This window comes from Paroedura picta, chromosome 16 (assembly GCF_049243985.1).
Source record: "Paroedura picta isolate Pp20150507F chromosome 16, Ppicta_v3.0, whole genome shotgun sequence".
Lineage (NCBI taxonomy): Eukaryota > Metazoa > Chordata > Lepidosauria > Squamata > Gekkonidae > Paroedura > Paroedura picta.
Genome location: NC_135384.1, coordinates 4,440,003 through 4,461,313, shown reverse-complemented (window position 1 = coordinate 4,461,313; position 21,311 = coordinate 4,440,003). Strand labels below are relative to the sequence as shown.

The window sequence follows — 21,311 nt, the reverse complement described above, 5'->3', positions numbered from 1 at the left end:
ATGACACCTTTTTGGCAAGGAAGGGGGTTGTTGGTGGAATTCACCTTAGAAATAAACCGAACGGTTTATTTCGCAACTGCTCTAGTCAGGCAATTCATTTCTGTCGTTTTCATGATTTTTAAAAAACATCTACTGGTGCGGCCCCTCAAACGGAAGTCTGTGGACGTGATGTCCAGAGTCCCACCCCCAGGGACTGCGCCAGTAGATGGAGAGTGGCAGCGGCAGCTGTAAAGCTCAGAACCAAGCCCTGTTCGCCACGCTGCTACCACCTGTCCTCCGAGGCTGCTTGCACCTCAGGAGAGTGCAGGTGGCCTCAGAGGATGAGCGGTAGCATCAGACAGGGCTTGGCTCCAGGCCTCACCACCCACCGCCACTGCTTGTCCTCTGAGGCCACCCCTGCCCTCAGGAGAGCATAGACAGGTGGAGGTGGCAGTGCAGTAGCCAGGGCCTGGCACCCGCACTCCCCAGCCACCACTCCAGCCATTGTGTGGAGTGTTTCCAAATAATGGGTGAGAATCTGATTGCTGGTATTCCCCCCCCCCCCCATCTTGACTGCATTTCTTGGTGTTCCCTTTCATGCAAGGGACTGAACGACAAGGATTTTAATGGAAGGAGCATGTTTGCTGCCTTGAGCTGCCATCATGGGTAATGGCTTTGTTCAATGCATCTTTAAAACCTTTTAACTGAACACACACACGAACACATGCCCCAGCTGTGGACTGGTGGCCGCCACACTTGTTGCAGTGCTTGACTGGTGGCACATGACTCAAGGCTAGTGCATGCGCGATAACACGATTGCATAGTAACATAATTCAAAATATATGATGGGGCGAGGGGGTCTGGTGGGAGGAGAGGCACCTGGCAGGTGGAGTGACCCCTATCAATAATACATATCACTGACTACACCACTGGAGGTCGAAGACAGACTTGCATCCCAAAGTACCTCATTAGATAGATGCAGTTTGCCTTCACGTATTTTTGAAGATTCACAAACTGCATGGCAAACAGGGACTGCATTTGGATCTACCCCGTAGGAGCCGGAATATCGCACAGGAATTTTGCTATTTCCCCACACTGCTGAAACGGGATTTTACTCGACTGAGGAAAAGGTCAGGTTGATGAAACAAACAACAGATTATTAACAACAGAAAGTGCCTAAGGGGGAACAGCAGTCCCTGTAGAGAAGATCCACAGTCTTTATCATCTTCCCGAATTTTCAGACCTTCGTGATATCTGATGCCAAGAACAGGTGAGCAGAACAGTTACCGAGGGTAGGTGAACGAAAACGTGTCCCCACCATCACCTTGGAGGTGGGCAGCTGGTGAGATTTGACAAGATCAGGCTGACCTGGGCACCTTCAACTTAGAAGACTTTAAATACTGGGGCGAGGAAGATGCTGTAGGAAGTGGAATTTAGAACACCTTCTCTGCCTGCATCGGAAATGTCTCTAGCGTTTCCAGGGTAAGGTAGGTCACCTGATGGATGGCTTAGGCATCTGATACTGGTCAAAGCAGAGTAAATTTTTCTGATTTAACATTAAATGTCTTTCTCCATGCCTCTGTAATTGGCCAGCGACCTCCGCAGTTCACCCTCTTGCCACGTTGAGGAATACGGTAGGACTTTAAGGGACTTTTTCCATTTGTGAGATTTAACATAAAGCAGCTTCTTTCTGCGTTATCATTCTGCGGAACCTTGACCCAAAAGGAGTCGCGGTATTGATATTCTGAATGAAGGATTCTTTCCCCCTGTCCCATTTTTATCTTTGCCTCCCCCCACCCCATTTTGGACTCTTTGCCTGGATACCTGGCATTTCATATGTTCCACATGGCATTGGCAGCCTTTGAGGGGGAGCACAGGTGTGAGAGGCATTCCCTCTGCATGTAGTCAGCCCAAGTGCCTGCGAAAAGGAAGCACCTCCCCTCCATAGCAGGGGAATTTATCGCCTCTGTTTTCCCACACATCAATGGCCAAAGAACCCTCTCCTGAAATCTGCCAAAAGATACCATCTAGCCCCTCACAACCCCCCAGTCTCTGTGTCCACTCTAGGTGCCTAAATCAGGTGTTAGTTGTCCCTTTCAAGTATTTAAAAGGGTGCCATATAGAGGATGGAGCATAGTTGTTCTCTCCTGCCCCAGAGGGACGGACCAGAACCAATGGGATGAAATTAATTCAAAAGAAATTCCATCTAAACATCCAGAAGAAGTTCCTGACAGAGCGGTTTCTCAGTGGAGGCTTCCTCGGGAGGTGGTGGGTTCTCCACTTTTGGAGATTTTTAAACAGAGGCTGGATGGCCATCTGACGGAGAGGCTGATTCTGTGAAGGCTCAAGAGGGTGGCAGGTTATAGTAGATGAGCGATAGGGTTGTGAGTGTCCTGCATAGTGCAGGGGGTTGGACTAGATGACCCAGGAGGTCCCAACTCTATTATTCTATGGTTCTATTATTCTTTCATTGTCTTCATTCAGGGTGGTCATGAGCATTTTCAGTCTTGAATGTCGGTGGGTGGGTGATGCTTAGAAGCTGGTTTTCTGCTGGAAGCAAGGAGAACCCTGTAAATGAAACGTGGGTCTTTGTCAACCCCATATCCTGAACTAAAAAGATATTTTCCCACAGTCTCAGTGCACAGGTTTCCCTTATGCTGCAGGAAGAAGCTTTGAATGGGGGCGAGAAACCTCACCTTGACCACAGAATTCATCTTGGTGGGCCTCTCCAGTGACCGCAACACGCAGATTCTCCTCTTTCTGATCATTCTCCTCATGTACATTTTCATCCTCGTTGGGAACCTAGGGGTCATAGTGCTGATCCAATTGGACTCTCGCCTCCACACGCCCATGTATCTTTTCCTCTCGCACCTTTCAGGGGTGGAGATCTCCTTTGTCACCACCAACGTTCCCCAGATGTTGACTCACCTCCTAATCGGTCGTGCGGAATTGTCCTTAATCCACTGTGCAATACAGATGTACATGTCTCTGTCCCTGGGTTCCGTTGAAGCGTTTCTGCTGGCCGTCATGGCTTACGATCGATACTTAGCCATCTGCCGCCCCTTAGTGTATGCCACAGCCATGGGGAAACGGCGCCAAGTCCAGCTTGCCTCTGCTTGCTGGCTAGCTGGCTTCATCATTGCCGCAATATGCGTGGGCATAACTTTCCAGCACTCCTTCTGTGACCCTTGCTGCGTCAACCACTTTGTCTGTGAGATACCGGCTGTTTTGAAGCTCGCGTGCGACGACACCCGCGTCACAGAATCTGTCATTGTTATGTTTGCCGCCGTTGTCATTTTGGGACCCTTTTCGGCCATCTTTACCTCCTATGGTCTCATTCTGTGTTCCGTGTTGAAGCTACGGTCCGCCACCGGGCTTCGCAAGGTCTTCTCCACATGTGGGTCCCATTTACTGGCCGTCGTTATGTTCTATGGCACCATCACCCTTAACTATATTATCCCCCATTCGTGGAGATCTGCAGATAATGACAAACAGATTGCGATGTTTTACCTCGTGGTCACCCCTCTCTTGAATCCTCTTATCTACACTCTGCGGAATAAGGATGTCCATGAGGCGATGGCCAAGGTGCTACGAAGACAGGGCTTGTGAAGATCAGGTGATGGTTGACATTAGTCACCACTTGCCAGTGCAAATAAGGTTCTTGAAAGTTTGTTTATGATGCTGACTCTTAAATTTCGGGTCACCTTAGATGTTGACAAGGGCTCCCTCCAACAGCTTAAACAACATCATGGTCCATTTCAATATTACGTTTTTGGGGGTCATATCTTAGATTTGAGGAAATGAGAGGGGTGTGAATACAACAGCAACAAGTTTATTGTATAGCCATAGGCCATTACGAAGTGCAAAAGACAACCATAAGCAATAAAAGCAATATAATCACACAAACACTGGCCTAATACAAAGGAATATCACAGATAACCAGAAACAGCCATTGCCCCTCACCTTAGACCATATCTGTCTGGCAGCCAGAGCAAACAATGCAACCCTATTAGAAATGTATGGATTTTTATCAAACAGAAGAATTTATCAAACAGAAGAATAAGGTGGTGCATCTTGTAAGATAATAGGCTTTAAGAGCAAATGCCACAGTTCTGGCTCTATATCTGTTCCAAACTTTTGTATGTCTTTAGTTTTCACAACAAAGCATCCTACGTTTGTAGTCCCCTCAATAAACTACTGAGTTTCTAACCAAGAGTCTGAGTTTGCCTTGTTGGGAGGGTTTCCACAGAACATGACATCAATGGGATAAAGTTATGACATGAGAGAAAGTTAACATTTTCCTGGATTGTCACACATGATTTGGAGTCAATAGACAAATATGAGTTAGGGATCCAGATCCTCCTGCAGGCTTCATATTAGCTCGGCGATTTTGAACAAGTCACCATTTCTCAACTTAGCCTTCCCTTCCAGCTTTGCCACAATGCCAAAGGAAATCCAAAGTGCCCTCCTAAGCAAAGTTAGGCCCTTCAAAGGCCATTGTAGCCAGATGGAGTTGTAAATGCAAAAGCATAAGGCTTTTTACTTGTACGGACTATGGGAGAGGAGACATAAATGTAGGAATAAAATTCTTCAAATTAGTTCTCTTCTTGTCTGTATGGAAGCAGAATTGGAATTTATCACTCCAGTAATAGGGAAAGTGTTGTTTCTGTAGGTGAGTGAAACTTGAGACCATCCACAGATAAAATGGAGAAATCAGAAGAGCCATTTGGCTACACCATCTCTTGGTCACTCCGCCTTTGGTCCAATCCTCTGCGTATTGTGGAAGAACAATGTCCAACTCTTCCCTGCTGAACAATAAAATCAGAGTCCAAGGGAACCTTTAGAACCAACAAAGATTTATTTAAGGTGTGAGCTTTCGAGTGCAAGCACTCTTCCTCAGACTATGAACTCCCTTCATGACAGTGGGAATATATAGCAAAAATTAATTGTGCTAAATTAGTAAACTATGTCACACATCCAAATACAGCCAACTATGTCACACATCCAAATACAAATAGGATAATTCTTTGCTAAAACAGCCAATCAGTTTTGGCAAAGAATTATCCTATGGCTGTATTTGGATGTGTGACACAGTTTACTAATTTAGCACAATTAATTTTTGTTATATATTCTCACTGTCATGATGGAAGTTCATAGTCTGAGGAAGAGGGCTTGCACTCGAAAGCTCATGCCTTAAATAAATCTTTAAGCGATAGGGTTTTGAGTGTCCTGCATAGTGCAGGGGGTTGGACTAGATGGCCCATGAGGTCCCTTCCAACTCTATTATTCTATGATTCTATGATTCTTTGTTGGTCTTAAAGATTCTACTGGACTCTGATTTTATTGTGCTACTTCAGACCAACACTCACACCTAACACTGTATCAAATAAACTGAAATGAAATTTAAAAGCAAAATGGTCCCAGAGGACCAGGATATTATTGACTAGTATTTATACCCTTCCCAGCATTTGAATCTGCAAAATACTGTTTTTCCCCCAGCTGCACAGCTGGATTAGGGATCTGATTCCCATTGCTGGGTATTTCAGAGCCAAGAAACCCATGCCCCAGAGCGAGCCCGTCGAAAGAAATGGCTTTTGATTGCTGTAACCTTGCCTTGTCCTTCCTTTCTTGTTTTTCTTCCATTAAGTGCTTCAGATGCAAAAAATAACCCACTGAGGAAACAATGATCCGAGTATTCGTCATAAACCCCCCCAGGGATCAGGACAGTCCTCTCAGAAGGGAGCTGCAGCATTTATTGCCTTCCTCAATCTCCACACCTTTGCAATCAGAGGACGAGCAAGCCCCAACCATGCTGTCCATTTTCTTAGCCTGGGAGTCCTTAGCAAGCAGGATCAGCCGGGGTGCGTTGACCCTCCTCTGAGAAGGATTTCAGCATTTCTTGCAGAAACATCTACCAAAGTAGCATACAAACTAGAATTCCAGATACGTACTTTACATGCACCTCAAGGGTCCCTGAGAATTTTTTGAACTGGGAAAGGGATTTGCGTGCAGATACCGGGAAGCCACTGCCAGCTGAACTGGAAAGTTCTTGCCGGGCTCAGCCTCAATCAGCTTCTTGCTCAACCAACATTTCCGAGGGTGGCCATATTAGCCGGTAGTAGGGTTAGGCTTTGGTCCCTAGCTTTCTCAATCCTAGCCACCAGGGTCTCCCAAGCAAATTATGGTCTCTATGATTTTTGTCCTTCTGTCCTGAGACTCTGATCTCCAGCAGCGATAAATGAAACGGCATTCTGTGGAATCCTTGAGACATACACTTTCTACCTATCTGGGGGTGTTTGTATGCAGAAGTTATCCAGGTTATTAAAACCTGCTAACAAGATCCCTTATTCAGTCTACAGCACTGCTAGTTGAGGGATCTCAAGAAGTAGGCAGTGGAAGAGACCTCTAGTTCAAGTTCACAAAATGCGGAAAAATGAGACAAATCTGATTCAGAACAGAGCGAATTCTTATGTTTACTCCCCTGTGTCCAGAAGTCACTGAGATCTAGTGAGTTTCCTCAGAACCTTTAAACACCTTGCTTCAAGAAACATTCTTAACCCCATCTGGCTGCTGTAGTATATTACTCAAAATCTCAGTAATGGATACCAAGGGACAGCTGGGGAAAGCACAAAGGTAAGATTATGCTCAGTAGATGGGGACGTGATTCCTGTGGAATGCTGGGATAACTCACACCCTGATATCAGTGTGAATGCTTGATTTGATGAGCTGTTTGAAGCAAACGGATTGTGTGAATCTGATGACACCGTTACAGGTGAAGTAAATAAATGTTGGTTAAGGCAGTTTTTTTTTAGCCTGCAGTAGTAGAAGAACAACAGTTGGGCTTTATACCCTGCTTTTCCCTGCCCAAACGAGTCTCAAAGCGGCTTACATTCACCTTCCCTTCCTCTCCCCACAATAGACACCCTGCGAGGGAGGTGGGGATGCGAGACCTCTGAGAGAACTACTATGGGAGAACAGCTCTGAGTCAACTATGCCTGGCCCAAGGTCACCCAGATGGTTGCATGTGGAAGGGTCGGGAATCAAACCCAAAGGGGAACTTCATTCTGCTCCTCTCCTCCATTTAAGGTAACTTAGGCTGAGTGGATGTGACTAAAACAAATTCACCCAGCAATTTTCCATAGCAGAGTGAAGTCTTGAACTTGGGTCTCAAAGGTCTCAGCCCAACAGTCAAACTACTACACCACACTGCCTGTCTGTACCGTGAAGAGTATACCTACTTTGGGGACTGATATTACATTCGGAATCTGTTGAGCTTCATTGGTGCTTCCTTGAATTTGGCAGGGACAAAACTATGTCTTTTTCTATATTAAAAAGTATTGACCTAATCGCAAGAAATGCCAGTCCCTCTCTCTGTTGCCCTTATCTCCACAGGCAGGAGGCCACGATGGAGGGTGAGAACCTCACCTCAATCACTGAATTCATCTTGGTGGGACTCTCTGCTCAACGAAGGACTCAGCTCCTCCTCTTTGTCACGATCCTTCTAACCTACTCCTTTACAGTTATGGGGAACCTGGTGGTCATTCTACTGGCATGGTTCGACTCCCACCTCCAAACGCCCATGTACTTCTTCCTGATGCATCTCTCCTGCATAGAGATCTGCTATGTCACCAGCACGGAGCCACAGATGCTGGCTCACCTCCTGGCCGGGAACGGAGTCATCTCCTACTCACGTTGCGTGGGCCAAATATTTGTTGCCTTGTCTTTGGGTGCTGCTGAATGCTTTCTGTTGGGGGTCATGGCCTATGACCGCTACCTGGCCATTTGCCAGCCTCTGCAGTACCCTGTTGCTATGGACAAGTGGCGCCAGATGCAACTTGCATCCGGTTGCTGGGCAACGGGCTTCCTTTTCGGTGCCATATATGTGGGATGCACCTTTCGCCACTCCTATTGTGGTCCCAACCGCATCAACCACTTCATGTGCGAGCTGCCGGTAGTGCTACAACTTGCCTGTGACGACACCCACATCACTCAGGCTGTTGTTTTTGTAATGGCAGGGCTGGTCCTCCTGATTCCCATTTCTGTCGTTCTGACCTCCTATGTAGTTATTCTGTTCTCCGTAATTCAAATCCAGTCAGCAAGTGGGTGGCGGAAAGCCCTGTCCACCTGCAGTGCCCACCTCACGGTCGTGACCGTCTTCTATGGAACTGTCATTTCGATGTACCTGATTCCCCGATCAATGACTTTCTCAGACCGGGACAAAATGGTTGCCTTGTTTTACGTGGTGGTCACCCCTTTCCTCAACCCTATCATTTACACCCTGAGAAACAAGGACGTTCATGAGGCAGTGGCCAGAGTGCTTCGAAGAGGTGGGCTTGAACCGAAATGAGTATTAGGCATCTGAAGAGGTACAGTTTGGACACCCCCTACACAGATGAATTCCCATGGAGAAAGTGGAAGCTTTGGATGAGATGGCCATTCTTATTGACCATGGTTTCCTTTATATAGAGTTTGTTTCTTTCACTTTTTTGTTTCTTCTGCTGGTCTAAGACCATAACAGATAAACTGAAATTGTATTGAAACTTGAAATGGTCCCAGAAGACCAGGAAATCATTGACTAGTGTGTATGCCCATCCCAGAAACTGAACCTGAAGAATACCAAAGCTTTTCTCCTCCAGTTGCACATCTGAATTGGGGATCTGATTCCCATACGATCCCTCCTCACAAATACAATCGTACTAAGTGATTCCTCAGTAGCATTTAACTTGCCATGAGCAAGCACATCTCAAACCCATAGCTGGGGTATTTCAGGAGCCAATGGCCCAGGTAACTTGGCTCGTTATACAGTCAGATTATCATACACAGTGTCACAGCAATAAACTCATTCACAGATAGCAATCCCAGTGATCAGAGATTCTAAATTACCACCTGGGATATCATACACTGCCAGGAGGGCTTGAAGGTGTTTTGACCTGTTATTTCTGATGATGCTCAGAGCTCAGCTCCCTCCTCATCAAGAAAATCATGCAATGGGATTTCTCCATGGTAGTGTCTCGTTCCATGACCATTGGATCAAAAATTCATTCCTATGCATTTCATGGCCCAAGAAGAAGCAAGTCGTTATGTAACCTGAAAGGCCATATCATGCAATTTTCATCACAATCCCATGCAGAGCCCACCCTCTCCCCCCAGACTAACCCTATAGGAATAACTGGGTTTAGGCTGCTGTTAAATTGGTTGGACGTTAACAGCGTCCACCCTTTCTTGTTTTTATTCCATTAAGTGCTTCAGATGCAAAGAAATGGTGGAAATAAACAACACAATATTAACAGGCCCTAAGAGAACACCGCAGTCCCTGTGGGATACAGCTGAAGCCTTTATTATCTTTCTGAATCTTCAGACTTGTGTGTTCCGGTGGTGAGAGAAAGGCTCACTATGCTGTCAGTCTTCTAATCCTGAGAGGATTTAGCAAGTAGGTGAGCTATGTTTGTCCTCACCCCAGAATGCTTTAAATATCCCTAGCAGATACGGGCAACAAAGTTGTGTATAAATTAGACTTCCCTGACAATGTGGTGGATGTATCTCAAAAAGGCCACAGGGCATGTGTGGCAGCAGAAAGGTCATTCATTTAGATTACAAGGAAGTTGCTGTCAATCAAAGTTTCAAGCAAGAAGACACTGCTAGAGAGGTAGTTATTAGCTTTGCTTTAAGAAGATCCCACATTCGGTCTGTGGCATCTCCAAGAAGTAGGAAGTGAGGAAGACATCTAGTTTGTATTCTGCTCTCATTCAAAACTGAGGAATCTGACCTGGAATTTGGCTAACACTTAGGTTTGTGCCTCATGAGTTTGCAAGTCATTGACAGTCAAGTGAGTTTCCTCCTGAACTTTACCACAAAAAGCTCTCTTAATCTCAACCATCATCTGTAGCATATTCCTTAAACTATTGATAAGAAAATCTTTGTCGGCTATCAAGGATCACCTGGGAAGAACACATTGGTAAGATTATATCGATCGGTGGGCAACTGGTTGGTAAGGGATGGGGGGGGGAGGGGACAAGGCAGCCACCCTCCAAGTATTGGTGTGAAAATATATGAATGCTTGACTTGGAGTGGTTTTCAAAGTGGTTTATGGTTATGCAATGATCGTGTTTGATGTGGATAACGTAAACATCAGTTAAAACAGTTTCAGAAAGCAGCTGTGTTGGCTGGCCATAGGACATCTAGACCTGGGTCCGTTAGCACCAATTCATGAGGAGATGCCTTCAAGTCACAGCTGTCTTGTGGTGACCCTGTAGGGTTTTCAAGCCAAGAGATGCTTCTGCGTAGCATCCGTAAGCTTTCTTTGTGGTTGCCCACCAATGTACTAACCACAGCTGACCCAGTTTAGATTCTCAGATCTGATGAGGTGGAGCCAAATAGGTCCATCCATGTCAGACCACTAGCATAAAACGGACCAAAAATATTTAGGGGTAACAGTTAAGACCATTTCTCTGTCTTTCCCATCTTTGGTTTCTAATATTGCCATGCGTGCCCAAAGATAGCCATTTGGTTTAGCAAGGATTGGGTACTCTGGGAGCAACAGGGCTGACGGAAACCATGGATAATAGTTGAGCTTCATTTCTGTGTAGTTGAGTGTGGCAGGGACAAAACTATTTGGGTTTGTTTTTTTGGGGGGGACAGAATCGAACTAATCTCAAGAAATGGGATTTCCTCTCTCTGCTGTCCTTATTTCCGCAGACAGGAGGCCACGATGGATGTGAACCTCACCTCAATCACCGAATTCATCTTGGTGGGACTCTCTGGTCAACGAAGGACTCAGCTCCTCCTCTTTGTAGTGATCCTTGTAACCTACTGCCTGACCATCATGGGGAACCTGGTGGTCATCCTGCTGATACAGTTCAACTCTCGCCTCCAAACGCCCATGTACTTCTTCCTCATGAACCTGTCCAGCCTAGAGATTTGCTACGTCACCAGCACAGAGCCCCAGATGCTGGCTCACCTTCTGGCTGGGAGCGGAGTCATCTCCTACATCCACTGTGGTGTCCAGATGTTTGGTTACTTGTCTTTTGGTGTGGCTGAAACCCTTCTGCTGGCTGTCATGGCCTATGACCGTTACCTGGCCATCTGCCAACCTCTGCTGTATCCCGTTGCCATGGACAAGTGGCATCAAATGCACCTTGCATCATGTTGCTGGGCATTAGGCTTCCTTTACGGTGCCATATATGTGGGATGCACCTTTCGCCACTCTTACTGCAGTGCAAACCACATCAACCACTTCATCTGTGAGATGCCAGCAGTCTTGAAACTTGCCTGTGATGATACCCACATCACTCAGAGCGTATTTTTGGTAATCGCAGGGGTAGGCATCTTGATTTCTATCACGATTGTTCTGACCTCCTACGGGGTCATTCTGTTCTCTGTGTTACAAATGCAGTCCTCCACCGGCTTGCGGAAAGCCTTCTCCACATGTGCCTCCCACCTCATAGTAGTTCTTTTATTCTACGGGAGTGTCATTTTTACGTACGTGATTCCCCGGTCAGTGACTTTCTCAGACTGGGACAAGAGTATTGCCTTGTTTTATGTGGTGGTCACTCCTTTCCTCAACCCTATAATTTACACCCTGAGGAACAAGGACATTCATGAGGCGGTGGGCAGAACTCTGCATAGATGTGGGTTTGAACCCAAATGAATGGTTCTACCTTTAAAACAACTGAAATGTTATAGGATAGCTGTGGATTACATGTGATAGTGGGTGATTTAGTTGGATTCAGAGATCGAATATGGAAATGACCATGGTCTCCTTATTATATCGTTCACATATGTTGTCCAGACCCTGGACAAGTGGCGTCAGATGCAACTCACATCCAGCTGCTGAGCAACGGACTTCCTTTTTGGTGCCATATAGGTGGGATGTATCTTTCACCACTCCTATTGTGGTCCCAACCACATCAACCACTTCATGTGCGAGCCGCAAGTAGTGCTGAGACTTGACTGTGACGACACCCACATCATTCCGTCTGTTGTTCTTGTAATGGCAAGGCTGGTCCTCCTGATTCCCATTTCTGTAGTTCGGACCTCCTGTGTGCTTATTCTGTTCTCCGTGCCACAAATACGGTCAGCAAGTGGATGAAGGAAAGTCCTCTTCTCCTGTAGTGCCCACCTCATAGTTGTGACCGTGTTCTACGGAACTGTAATTTCCATATACCTGATCCCTTGATCACTGACTTTCTCAAAATGCGTGTCAGATTGGGACAAAATGGCTTCCTTGTTTTATGTGCTGGTCATCCCTTTCCTCATCCCTATCATTTATACCCTGAGGAACAGAGACGATCATGATGCAGTGGCCAGAGTGCTGTGAAGAGGTGGGCTTGAATCAAAATGTGTGTTAGACATCTGAAGAGCCACAGTTTGGACACCCCCTACATAGATCAATTCCCATGGAGAAAGTGGATGCTTTGGAATGTAAACTCCGGCATCACACTCCTACTTATCCCTCCCCTCCCCTCCCCAGTCTCCAGCCCCACATCTCCAGGAATAGCAACCAGGATGGTCCAACATGAAATGAAAATGAAGGGGTCATTCGAAGACAGAGGTCCTATGCCTGGGGAGAAGAGGGCTGGACCAGGAAGGGCGTCTCCCATGGCAATAAAAATTATCCAAATTGGACTTATATAGAGTTGTCTCTCTTCAGTTTCAGTAATCCTTTTATTCTTATTTCACACAAGTCCCGACGCGTTTCGCCTACAGCTTTTTCAAGGGACGGTTTTTATACTTAAGGACCAACTTCAACTTATTAAGAAATCTCTTGTCAGAGTATAAGGTCATGCAATAGCTAAACTTAGCTTGTAGCATTTAAAAGCTGGATACACACTTTTCCTGGATGCTTTAGGATGCTTTGGGCTGATCCTGCGTTGAGCAGGGGGTTGGACTAGATGGCCTGTGTGGCCCCTTCCAACTCTATGATTCTATGATTCTAACGGTCACAGGGGCAGGAGCACGGGGAGGGGACAGAGAGAGGAGGCACATGATATGGGTACGGCAGGGAGGCCCATAGTCGTAGCTCAGCTCTCCTTGCCGCAACTGTAGGCCTGGCAGAAGAGGGCTGTTTTGGAAGCCCTGTGGAATGTTTGCACTCTCAGGGCCTGAATCTGTACTGGCAAGGCAGGAAACACCCTGACTCTGGTGGAAACCAGGTGCACTTCCCTGAGGCAAAGTGCTTTGGGGGACATATTCTTCATTTTCAAGGCAATTCTGTGCTCCCTTCAAAGAGCCCTCTTAACATTCAATCTTCAAACCATATGGCTGCATGGTCTTTTTGAAACCAGTGTATCAATGCGGTATTATGAGGAATTTCTTGCATCCTAAGATAATTGCTCAACATTTTTTGAATTGGTCACCCCAACGACGGGCTGTACCTAATAAATAAGTGAGACAGCAACACAGGATCATTTTCCCTCAATGACAGGGCAACACGTGTAGCTGGGAGCATGGGTGAGGAAGCCCTGGCAGGTGGGATTGGGGTTCCAGCAGCTGTGCCAAGGGTTGGAAGGATCATGGACTGGAAAGTTGAGACACAGGTTCATAAGTTTTGTCCACTGGGATGTCAGCTTCCATAAGGTTGGGGAGTTCTTGGGTTTAGCAGGAGCGTTAGGCCAAGGGAAGAGTTTGTGTCATGCTGAGGACAGCCCAATGGACATTATTGGACATGTAGAAAAATAGGGATTTGTATGAGGGTAAATTCTCATGTTAGGGTTAGCTTAAGTTTGGTTCAGGGTGGGTACGTTTTAGGTTTAGCAGATGCGTTAGGTGAAGGGAAGAGTTTGTGTCATGGTTAGGAAAGCCAATTGGATGTAAAAAAAATAGGGATAAATTTTCAAGTTAGGGTTAGTTTGTGTCATGCTTAGGAAAGCCTATTGGATGTATACATATTTTTAGACAGTATTCGACCTGTAAAAAAATAGTGATTTGTAGCCCAATGTTGTTAGATCTTTGAAGGTAAGCATGGACAGTCCTGGTTGGGAGTGGGATCAGAGATCAGCGAGGAATGGCAGGATTACCACCTAATGGGCTCACCACAATTCACTGGGTTTTAGAATCGGAGTTGGAAGGGACCTCCAGGGTAATCTAGGCCAACTCCCTTCAGAGTGCAGGAAATTCACAACTAAGTTGCATTAGAATAAACCTGCATTTGAATAAACATGCAAAGCACTGGAACTGCATAGCAGCTGCTCGAAGGAAAGAGCAGAGATAAACAAAATATGTATCTTATAAGCATTAAAGATGAACTTCCTCTCTTCTTCTAATTTTCGAAACAGAATGCAGAAAAAAGAAAAGGGAGGGGGGACTTCAATCATCAGACACAAGAGTTTGGGCAGCTGACCCTACAGGGCTTTCTTCTTGTTTATCGAAAAGTAGGGATATATTTTCCACGTAATCCAGGGTTCGATGCTGCAGGCCCGAGAGGCTGATAGAAAAGTTAACAAACATTAATGATCCACGTGAAAACCACCACGGGATCAGAGAAATCCTTCAGGAGCAGAGCCACAGTCTTTATTACATGACTGTATCTTCCAGTCTTCCCCACTTAAGGAGAAGCAATTCAACATACTTTCACACCTTTTAAGAATGAGAATGGTCCAACAGGGGCACAGGTTGTATGGGTCATTGGCAGTCTTTGGCTGGAGGATCACCTTTTCTGGGAGTTTGGGGGCCATCTTTTAGTGCAAGGAAAGGTTTTTAGGCAAGAGGGCATGGGAGGACATCTAATCGGGGGCTTCACTGGGCTGCTGTCTGAGCAAAGCAATTTCACACCCAGGTGGAAATGAGCTCTTTGAGAACTTCGGGCATCACGATTTTCTTCAAAACTCCAAGTGGAATAGAGAAAAGCCATCATTCTTGGGTGTACGAGTCTGTCCAAAGATGTAATTATCTGCAGAGGATGCTGTTTTGTAGCTAGGGAATCCTGGATTTTTTTCTCTGTTTCTATTGGGGAAACTAGCCAATAAGCCTTAGGCAACCAAGATCTTGAAGCATTCTCTAAACAGGATGGAGAAACTTTCCTTCTATAGTCCCCACATGCGAAGGATATAGATTTTAGTCAGCGTCGCATACTCCTTGAAGGAGTGCTTCATGACTGTTCAGCCTCTTGCTTGTTAACACACATCTAGCCTTTGTATACCCTGAGAAAAGCTGCTGGCCGTGAAAGATTCTTACTTCTTTTTTGAGGTACACCTGGGATAAGCATGAAGGTAAGGTACTCTGCAGTTCAGAATCTAGATCATTTGCAATGGAGGAAGATTTTATAATCATTTTGGATGATGCTTTTGACTGGTGACAATCTCTTTCCCCTTGTTCCTCACCCCAATGGCTAACATTATAGGAATTTCCTGTCTTGAAATTTCACCGGTTTCAATGATGCTTAAGCATATTTTTTAATAGAATCCTAGAATCCTAGAGTGGGAAGGGGCCAATGCAGGCCATCTAGTCCAGCCCTCATCAATGCAGGATCAGCCTGCCACTTTCCAATGAAAGCACATCCCTTTGTGTGACTTTTGCCATCCTGATATCTCTCCGTGCTGACAAGCCCCCATCAAATGTAGTCTTCTTTGCTCTCCCTCCCCAGTCTCTGTGTTGTACCCCATAAGTAGTTTTGGTGTCCTTTCTGCATGTTTAGTCCCTTCATATTTGCCTTTTGTCTTGGAGCATCTACATGAACTGGCTGTGACATGATGGCATTTTGTACCACCATCCCCCTTCCTTGGGCTTTCTTCTTAGGTATTTCTCTAGTAGTGAATGCAGCCTGTGACATATCTGGTTTCCAGTTCCAAACTACAATCACAAATGTCTTAGGTGCTCTTGATGTGGCTTTCCCCAGTCTTTTTGCCTGTGGGATGTACTATTGGGGAAATACTGTTTATGCTATATTATGTCATGCCTGCCAAATGCTATGTATCCCTGTGCCAAGATCTGTAGTGCTGGTGCCAAATTTTGGATGGATCCTTGTGGGGGCCACCTTCACTTATGGATCCTTGTGGGGGCCACCTTCACTTATGCTGTGCAGCTTACTTTTTAAATCATTTTTTTAAATGATGGCAGATGATCCATGACATTAACCTTTATGGGTGGGATCCAGCCATTATTTCACAGAATCTCACCTAATCCTGATCCTTTTTAATGCTCCCATTCTACAGCCTTATGATCATTTGAGTGTCTTGAACCAAGCATAGCCCTTTTGGTGGTTGAAGGGGAACCCTCCTCCCTTTTGCACCAGGGTGAAAGCTGGTTGGATCCAACCCTATTTCAAAAAGTATAATCTGTTTTCAGTTCATCCCCCTGACCACTTCATCACTGTATTCTTGCTCTGTCTGCATTCCCGGCAGATTGTTCACTGTATTCCTTAAAAACGTTCATAAACATGTTCTATCAGTACTCCAGATCTATCTCCAAATGTTGTATTTATCACCATACCTTTTCCAATTGCTCCAAGAATGTTGCTGTCTCAGGGACTGGAAATGGATGACTGGACAATACCCATCCTATCAACTACTTCAGGACAGCAGCTTAGCTTTGCATTTGAACTCCCTTCCTCTCCAATGCATGAGAAGACTTCCCTTGACTTCAGGTGTGTTGGACTCTTCATTGAAAAGACAGCTCAATTGAGCCAAATTACATTTATCGGTGATTTAGTAGAGCTATTTGATCTGTTCCCATGTACTGTCATTTCTTTTGGGAAAATAGCCGCAATAGAGATAAAGCACTATGTGAAGTGTCCATTCACTAGGCCAGTGTAGAAAGTACCCATTTACTCACTGAGGATTATAATTTTGTTCCCTATCTCTGAATAGGACATTCCTTAGTTTTGTTTCACCATCCTGCAAAGTTATTGACATTGTTAAGAATTGTCCTGTAATACTTAGATGAATTCCTCTCTCTATGTTACAAGCAAAAGGAATGTTTTCATTCTGTCATCATGATTTGTGTCCACATTTTAGAAAAAGCAAGGATCTGACATAACTATCCCTTTGTGTCCCCAGTATCTACTGCATTGGCTAATAACGGTCTCTGATAGGTGTGCTGCACCTGGTGGCTATTAATTTGTTGTTGCTTTTACCACTTCAATAGACCAAGCCATTTCTTGTGTTTTAAACTGTCAAACTGATCACAAAGTTGAGCCAAAATGAAAACTAGGATATAAATATTTTAATAAACTTGCTCACTGGAGTGCTAGGATGAAGGGCGAAAAGTCATCCCATTGCTTTGTGTAGGGCTTTTTCTATATGAAGAGAATGTCTCATTGTTTTCCTTCCTTTGCAATTAGGAGAACAGGATGGGCACTTGGAACTTCACCTCTGTCACAGAATTCATCTTGGATGGCCTCTCCAACCATCGCAATACCCAGATTCTACTCTTTATAACAATTCTCATAGTCTATGTCCTTACTCTTATGGGAAACCTGATCATCATTCTGTTAGTGCAGGCTGATTCCAGCCTCCAGACACCTATGTACTTCTTCCTTACCAATCTCTCCACACTTGAAATCTGCTATGTTGCCATCATGCAACCCCAGATATTAGCTCACCTCCTATCTGGGAATGGAATAATCTCCTACACCCGCTGTGTGGTCCAGATATTTGTTGTATTGACTTTGGGTACAGTGGAATGCTTTCTGTTAGGCATCATGGCCTATGACCGGTACTTGGCCATCTTCCATCCCCTGACATATGGAGTCGTCATGAGTAAGTTACGTCAACTGCACCTTGCCTCTACTTGCTGGACCATAGGTCTCCTCTTTGGCGTGATATATGTGTGCTGCACCTTTCGTCACTCCTACTGCGGTCCCAACCACATCAATCATTTCATGTGTGAGATGCCAGTGGTGTTAAAGCTGGCATGCGATGACACTCACATCACGGAGGCCATTGTTTTTGTAATGGCAGCCATGGTCCTTGTGGTTCCTGTTATTGTCATTCTGACATCTTATGGGCTCATACTGTACTCTGTGTTGCAAATGAAGTCTGCTGCTGGACGGCGTAAGGCCTTCTCTACATGTGCCTCCCACCTCGTGGTGGTTACTGTATTCTATGGAACTGTCATTTCTATGTACATGATTCCTCGGTCGAGCGCATCTCCCAATCGTGACAAGCAAATTGCTGTTTTTTACGTCGTGGTAGCCCCTTTGCTCAACCCAATCATTTACACCCTGCGGAACAAGGATGTCCATAAGGCAGTGGGCAAAGTGTTGCGACGACGAGGCGTTAAGCAGAAAAGTTGAGTCTGGACACTTTCCTAAAATGGTTCTGTCCAAAGGTCTGCCAGATATGAAGTGTGACATGGTTTGGGTATTGGGTTTGGACCTGAAAGGTCGTGGTTTGGCTAAGCTTAGATGTTCATCCAGAAGTTTTCAGGGATGGAATTCTCTCTCACAGTGATCTATTCATTGGCTATTACTGGGATTCAATTAATTGAAATTATAAGAATTACACTGACACATGGGAGAATGACAAATAACAAGAAATAAGGACAGAACTGGGAAAAAGTGATGACTAGGAATGTGTGATTCCATTACAGTCAACTGAAAAATATTTGAATCAGCCTTGATTCAGGCAGAAATCAGCCAAACCCTTTCTGAATCGCCATTTCCCAATAAGTTTAAACCTTGTTCAAATTGGCCACTGTGTGAGAAAGGATGATGTACTAGATAGACCACTGGTCTGATCCAGCAGGGGTCTTCTTATGCTTTATTGAAGGCTTCAGCCTCTCTGCCCTGTTGTTGGCCCTCTAGAGGAACTGGTTGGCCACTGTGTGAGAAAGGATGCTGGACTAGATGGACCACAGGTCTGATTCAGCAGAGCTCTTCTTATGTTCTGTTTCCCACCCAATGCATATTTTGTTGAGTTATGGAACTCTGATGGAGCTGTTTCGGATTATGGTTGCAATGTTGCCCATTTCCATGCAAGTAAGCACCATCAAACTCAGTGGCATTTTCTTCTGAATAAAACAAACACAGAATGTGGTGGTCCATCACTTCTTCTGGGATGCAGGATGAGATGGATGTTCAATAAAAATATTTAAGATATTCTTCCTCTGTTCTTCTACCTTGCCAAAAAAAAAGTGTTTGGCAAGCTACATTGTATGGTTTTCTTCCTTTCAAGAGTTGTGGAGGTTGAAATGTATTTTCTGTATTGTGAGACGAAATACCTGAGACTCAAGAGAATCAACAACAACCATCAATTAATAATGCTCCAGGAGGAAACTCCCAAAGGGACAGAGTAGTCTTCATGGAGTCTATCCCTAGTCTTTATTAGCTTGCCCAAATATTAAATCTTTCGCACTTGAAGCAGAAAGAAGTCAGCAAGTGGTCACCACGTCTAGCTACTGTGAATCTCAGGTAAGAGGGCATAGGAGCATATTTGGAGATAGTTCTGGGCTGCACTGAGCATTGCTTTGACTTGGTATAAAGAAGCTCCTGTCCCTTTAAAAAGTGTTCTTAGAAGCAATGGGTATCATGAATTTTTACGTCCAAATGGCGATGCCAATCCCCAGCAATATTAAACTAGCAGCAAGTAACATATATGGTCCATATATTTATTTGGGGATGTGCATCCAAAGCTATAATAATCTTTTGAGCCTGTTGTTTTATGGCTGGTAAATCTGAGATACATTTGGATACTGAAGGAACTCACCACAAAGAATTAGGCAATTAGCCACCATATAAGAGATGACGTCCAGTGAAATTCTTTAATATTTTCAAGCCTTGTCCATTGGAAAGGTGATTGACGGTCATCTGGCTGTACTCATGGTATGAAAAGCAATATCTTTCTTTTTCGAGAGCTCCTCATTATTTCAGCTCAGCCTTTTCAAAGCTCCATTGAGCAAGTCTTCTCAGACATTTAGCAAGTATATTCAGAAGGATATTGAGCATTCTGTGCAAGCTAGATACAGCATGTAGAGGAGCATCCTAGAAACATCTCAAGTGAGTTTGATATCTCCAATTTTCACAAGAGCTGTCCTACACACTCCTGAACTTGCACCTGTTAAAATGACCAAATGTCGAGGTGCGTAGAACAGATCTTCCTGGTAGCAAACCTTAGCTAGTTTTAGAAATGCTCTATGCCCAGGGAACATCATCCTTTCTTATAATTTCATTTTCTCTGCAGACAGGATGAGAAGATGGGGGCCGAGAATTTCACTTTTGTCACGCAGTTCACCTTGGAAGGACTGTCCAAACACCGCAAGACACAAACGCTCCTCTTCATGGCCATTCTTCTGATCTACTCCTTGACCATCGTGGGGAATCTAGTGGTCATCCTGCTGGTACAGTCTGACTCCCGCCTCCATACTCCCATGTACTTCTTCCTCACACACCTCTCCAGTGCTGAGATCTGCTACGCCACCAGCACAGAGCCGCAGATGCTGGCCCACCTCTTGGATGGAAAAGGAATCCTGCCCTTCAGCAGCTGTGTGGCCCAGATATTTGTGGTACTGTTTATGGGCACAGCTGAAAACTTCCTCCTGGGCATCATGGCCTATGACCGCTATCTGGCCATTTTCCACCCTCTGCTGTACGCCATCATCATGAGCAAAGGCCGCCAATGGCGGCTTGTTTGCTCATGCTGGGCGGCAGCTTTTCTTTTCAGTCTGACGTATGTGTGCTGCACCTTTAGCCACTCATACTGTGGTCCCAGCCACGTTGACCACTTTATCTGCGACATGCCCTTGGTGTTGAAATTGGCATGCGATGACACCCGTGTCACTCAGGCTATCATATCGGTGATGGCAGGACTGGGTCTTATGATTCCCATTGCTCTCATAATGACCTCCTACGGACTCATACTGTTTTCTGTGTTAAAAATGCGCTCAACTTCCGGGCAGCGCAAAGCCTTCTCCACGTGTGCTTCCCATCTCGTGGTGGTTACTGTGTTCTATGGCACCGTCATTTCAATGTACATGGTTCCTCGGTCGAGCACCACTTCCAGTCGCGACAAACAGATTGCTGTGTTTTACGTTGTGGTTACTCCTCTGCTCAACCCCATCATTTACACCCTGCGGAACAAGGATGTCCACGGAGCAGTGAGCAAAGTGCTGTGGAGACGAAACCTTGGACAAGAGAGTTGAGTGCATACAGCTACCTGGAAGAAGAAGAAGAAAAAGAAAAAGAGGAGTTGGTTTTCACTACCCTAAGGCATCTCAAAGCGGCTTCCAATTACTAGTTACCTGGAACAATTTGAAAGTTGGATTTGGAAATGACTGGGGAAGTTTTAGTACAAATAAACAAATGAGAACTTCAGATGTGGGTGTGGAGAATCTTATTATTGAAAGGTTACTGGGTGGAGGATTTAAGTGGGAAAGAATTGTTTTATTATTAGATCTTTAAT

The 21,311-nt window shown here is 45.2% G+C and overlaps 5 protein-coding genes across 5 annotated transcripts; all 5 read left to right on the top strand.

Annotated features, from left to right (window-relative positions):
• The first annotated feature begins 2,655 nt into the window (after positions 1-2,655).
• Positions 2,656-3,732, top strand: LOC143826431 (putative olfactory receptor 2W6). The gene has a single exon (XM_077315226.1). The coding sequence runs from the start codon at positions 2,656-2,658 to the stop codon at positions 3,586-3,588; it is 933 nt and encodes a 310-aa protein (XP_077171341.1). The 3' UTR covers positions 3,589-3,732.
• A 3,652-nt stretch (positions 3,733-7,384) lies between these two features.
• On the top strand, positions 7,385-8,326 carry LOC143826605 (olfactory receptor 2G3-like). Its single transcript, XM_077315444.1, has one exon. It carries the CDS (start codon positions 7,385-7,387, stop codon positions 8,324-8,326), a length of 942 nt encoding a protein of 313 aa, XP_077171559.1.
• Positions 8,327-10,687: 2,361 nt separating this feature from the next.
• Positions 10,688-11,666, top strand: LOC143826604 (olfactory receptor 2D2-like). The gene has a single exon (XM_077315443.1). The coding sequence runs from the start codon at positions 10,688-10,690 to the stop codon at positions 11,624-11,626; it is 939 nt and encodes a 312-aa protein (XP_077171558.1). The 3' UTR covers positions 11,627-11,666.
• A 2,882-nt stretch (positions 11,667-14,548) lies between these two features.
• On the top strand, positions 14,549-18,461 carry LOC143826367 (olfactory receptor 2D2-like). Its single transcript, XM_077315145.1, has 3 exons — positions 14,549-15,185; positions 16,424-16,558; positions 17,255-18,461. Exon 3 carries the CDS (start codon positions 17,264-17,266, stop codon positions 18,206-18,208), a length of 945 nt encoding a protein of 314 aa, XP_077171260.1. The 5' UTR covers positions 14,549-15,185; positions 16,424-16,558; positions 17,255-17,263; the 3' UTR covers positions 18,209-18,461.
• A 1,642-nt stretch (positions 18,462-20,103) lies between these two features.
• On the top strand, positions 20,104-21,051 carry LOC143826603 (olfactory receptor 2D3-like). The gene has a single exon (XM_077315442.1). It carries the CDS (start codon positions 20,107-20,109, stop codon positions 21,049-21,051), a length of 945 nt encoding a protein of 314 aa, XP_077171557.1. The 5' UTR covers positions 20,104-20,106.
• Positions 21,052-21,311: the final 260 nt, after the last annotated feature.

What these genes read in the sequence shown, in the direction of transcription:
- LOC143826605 (XM_077315444.1), top strand. Translation starts at nt 7,385, where the DNA reads ATGGAGGGTGAGAACCTCACCTCAATCACTGAATTCATCTTGGTGGGA.
- LOC143826431 (XM_077315226.1), top strand. Translation starts at nt 2,656, where the DNA reads ATGGGGGCGAGAAACCTCACCTTGACCACAGAATTCATCTTGGTGGGC.
- LOC143826604 (XM_077315443.1), top strand. Translation starts at nt 10,688, where the DNA reads ATGGATGTGAACCTCACCTCAATCACCGAATTCATCTTGGTGGGACTC.
- LOC143826367 (XM_077315145.1), top strand. Translation starts at nt 17,264, where the DNA reads ATGGGCACTTGGAACTTCACCTCTGTCACAGAATTCATCTTGGATGGC.
- LOC143826603 (XM_077315442.1), top strand. Translation starts at nt 20,107, where the DNA reads ATGGGGGCCGAGAATTTCACTTTTGTCACGCAGTTCACCTTGGAAGGA.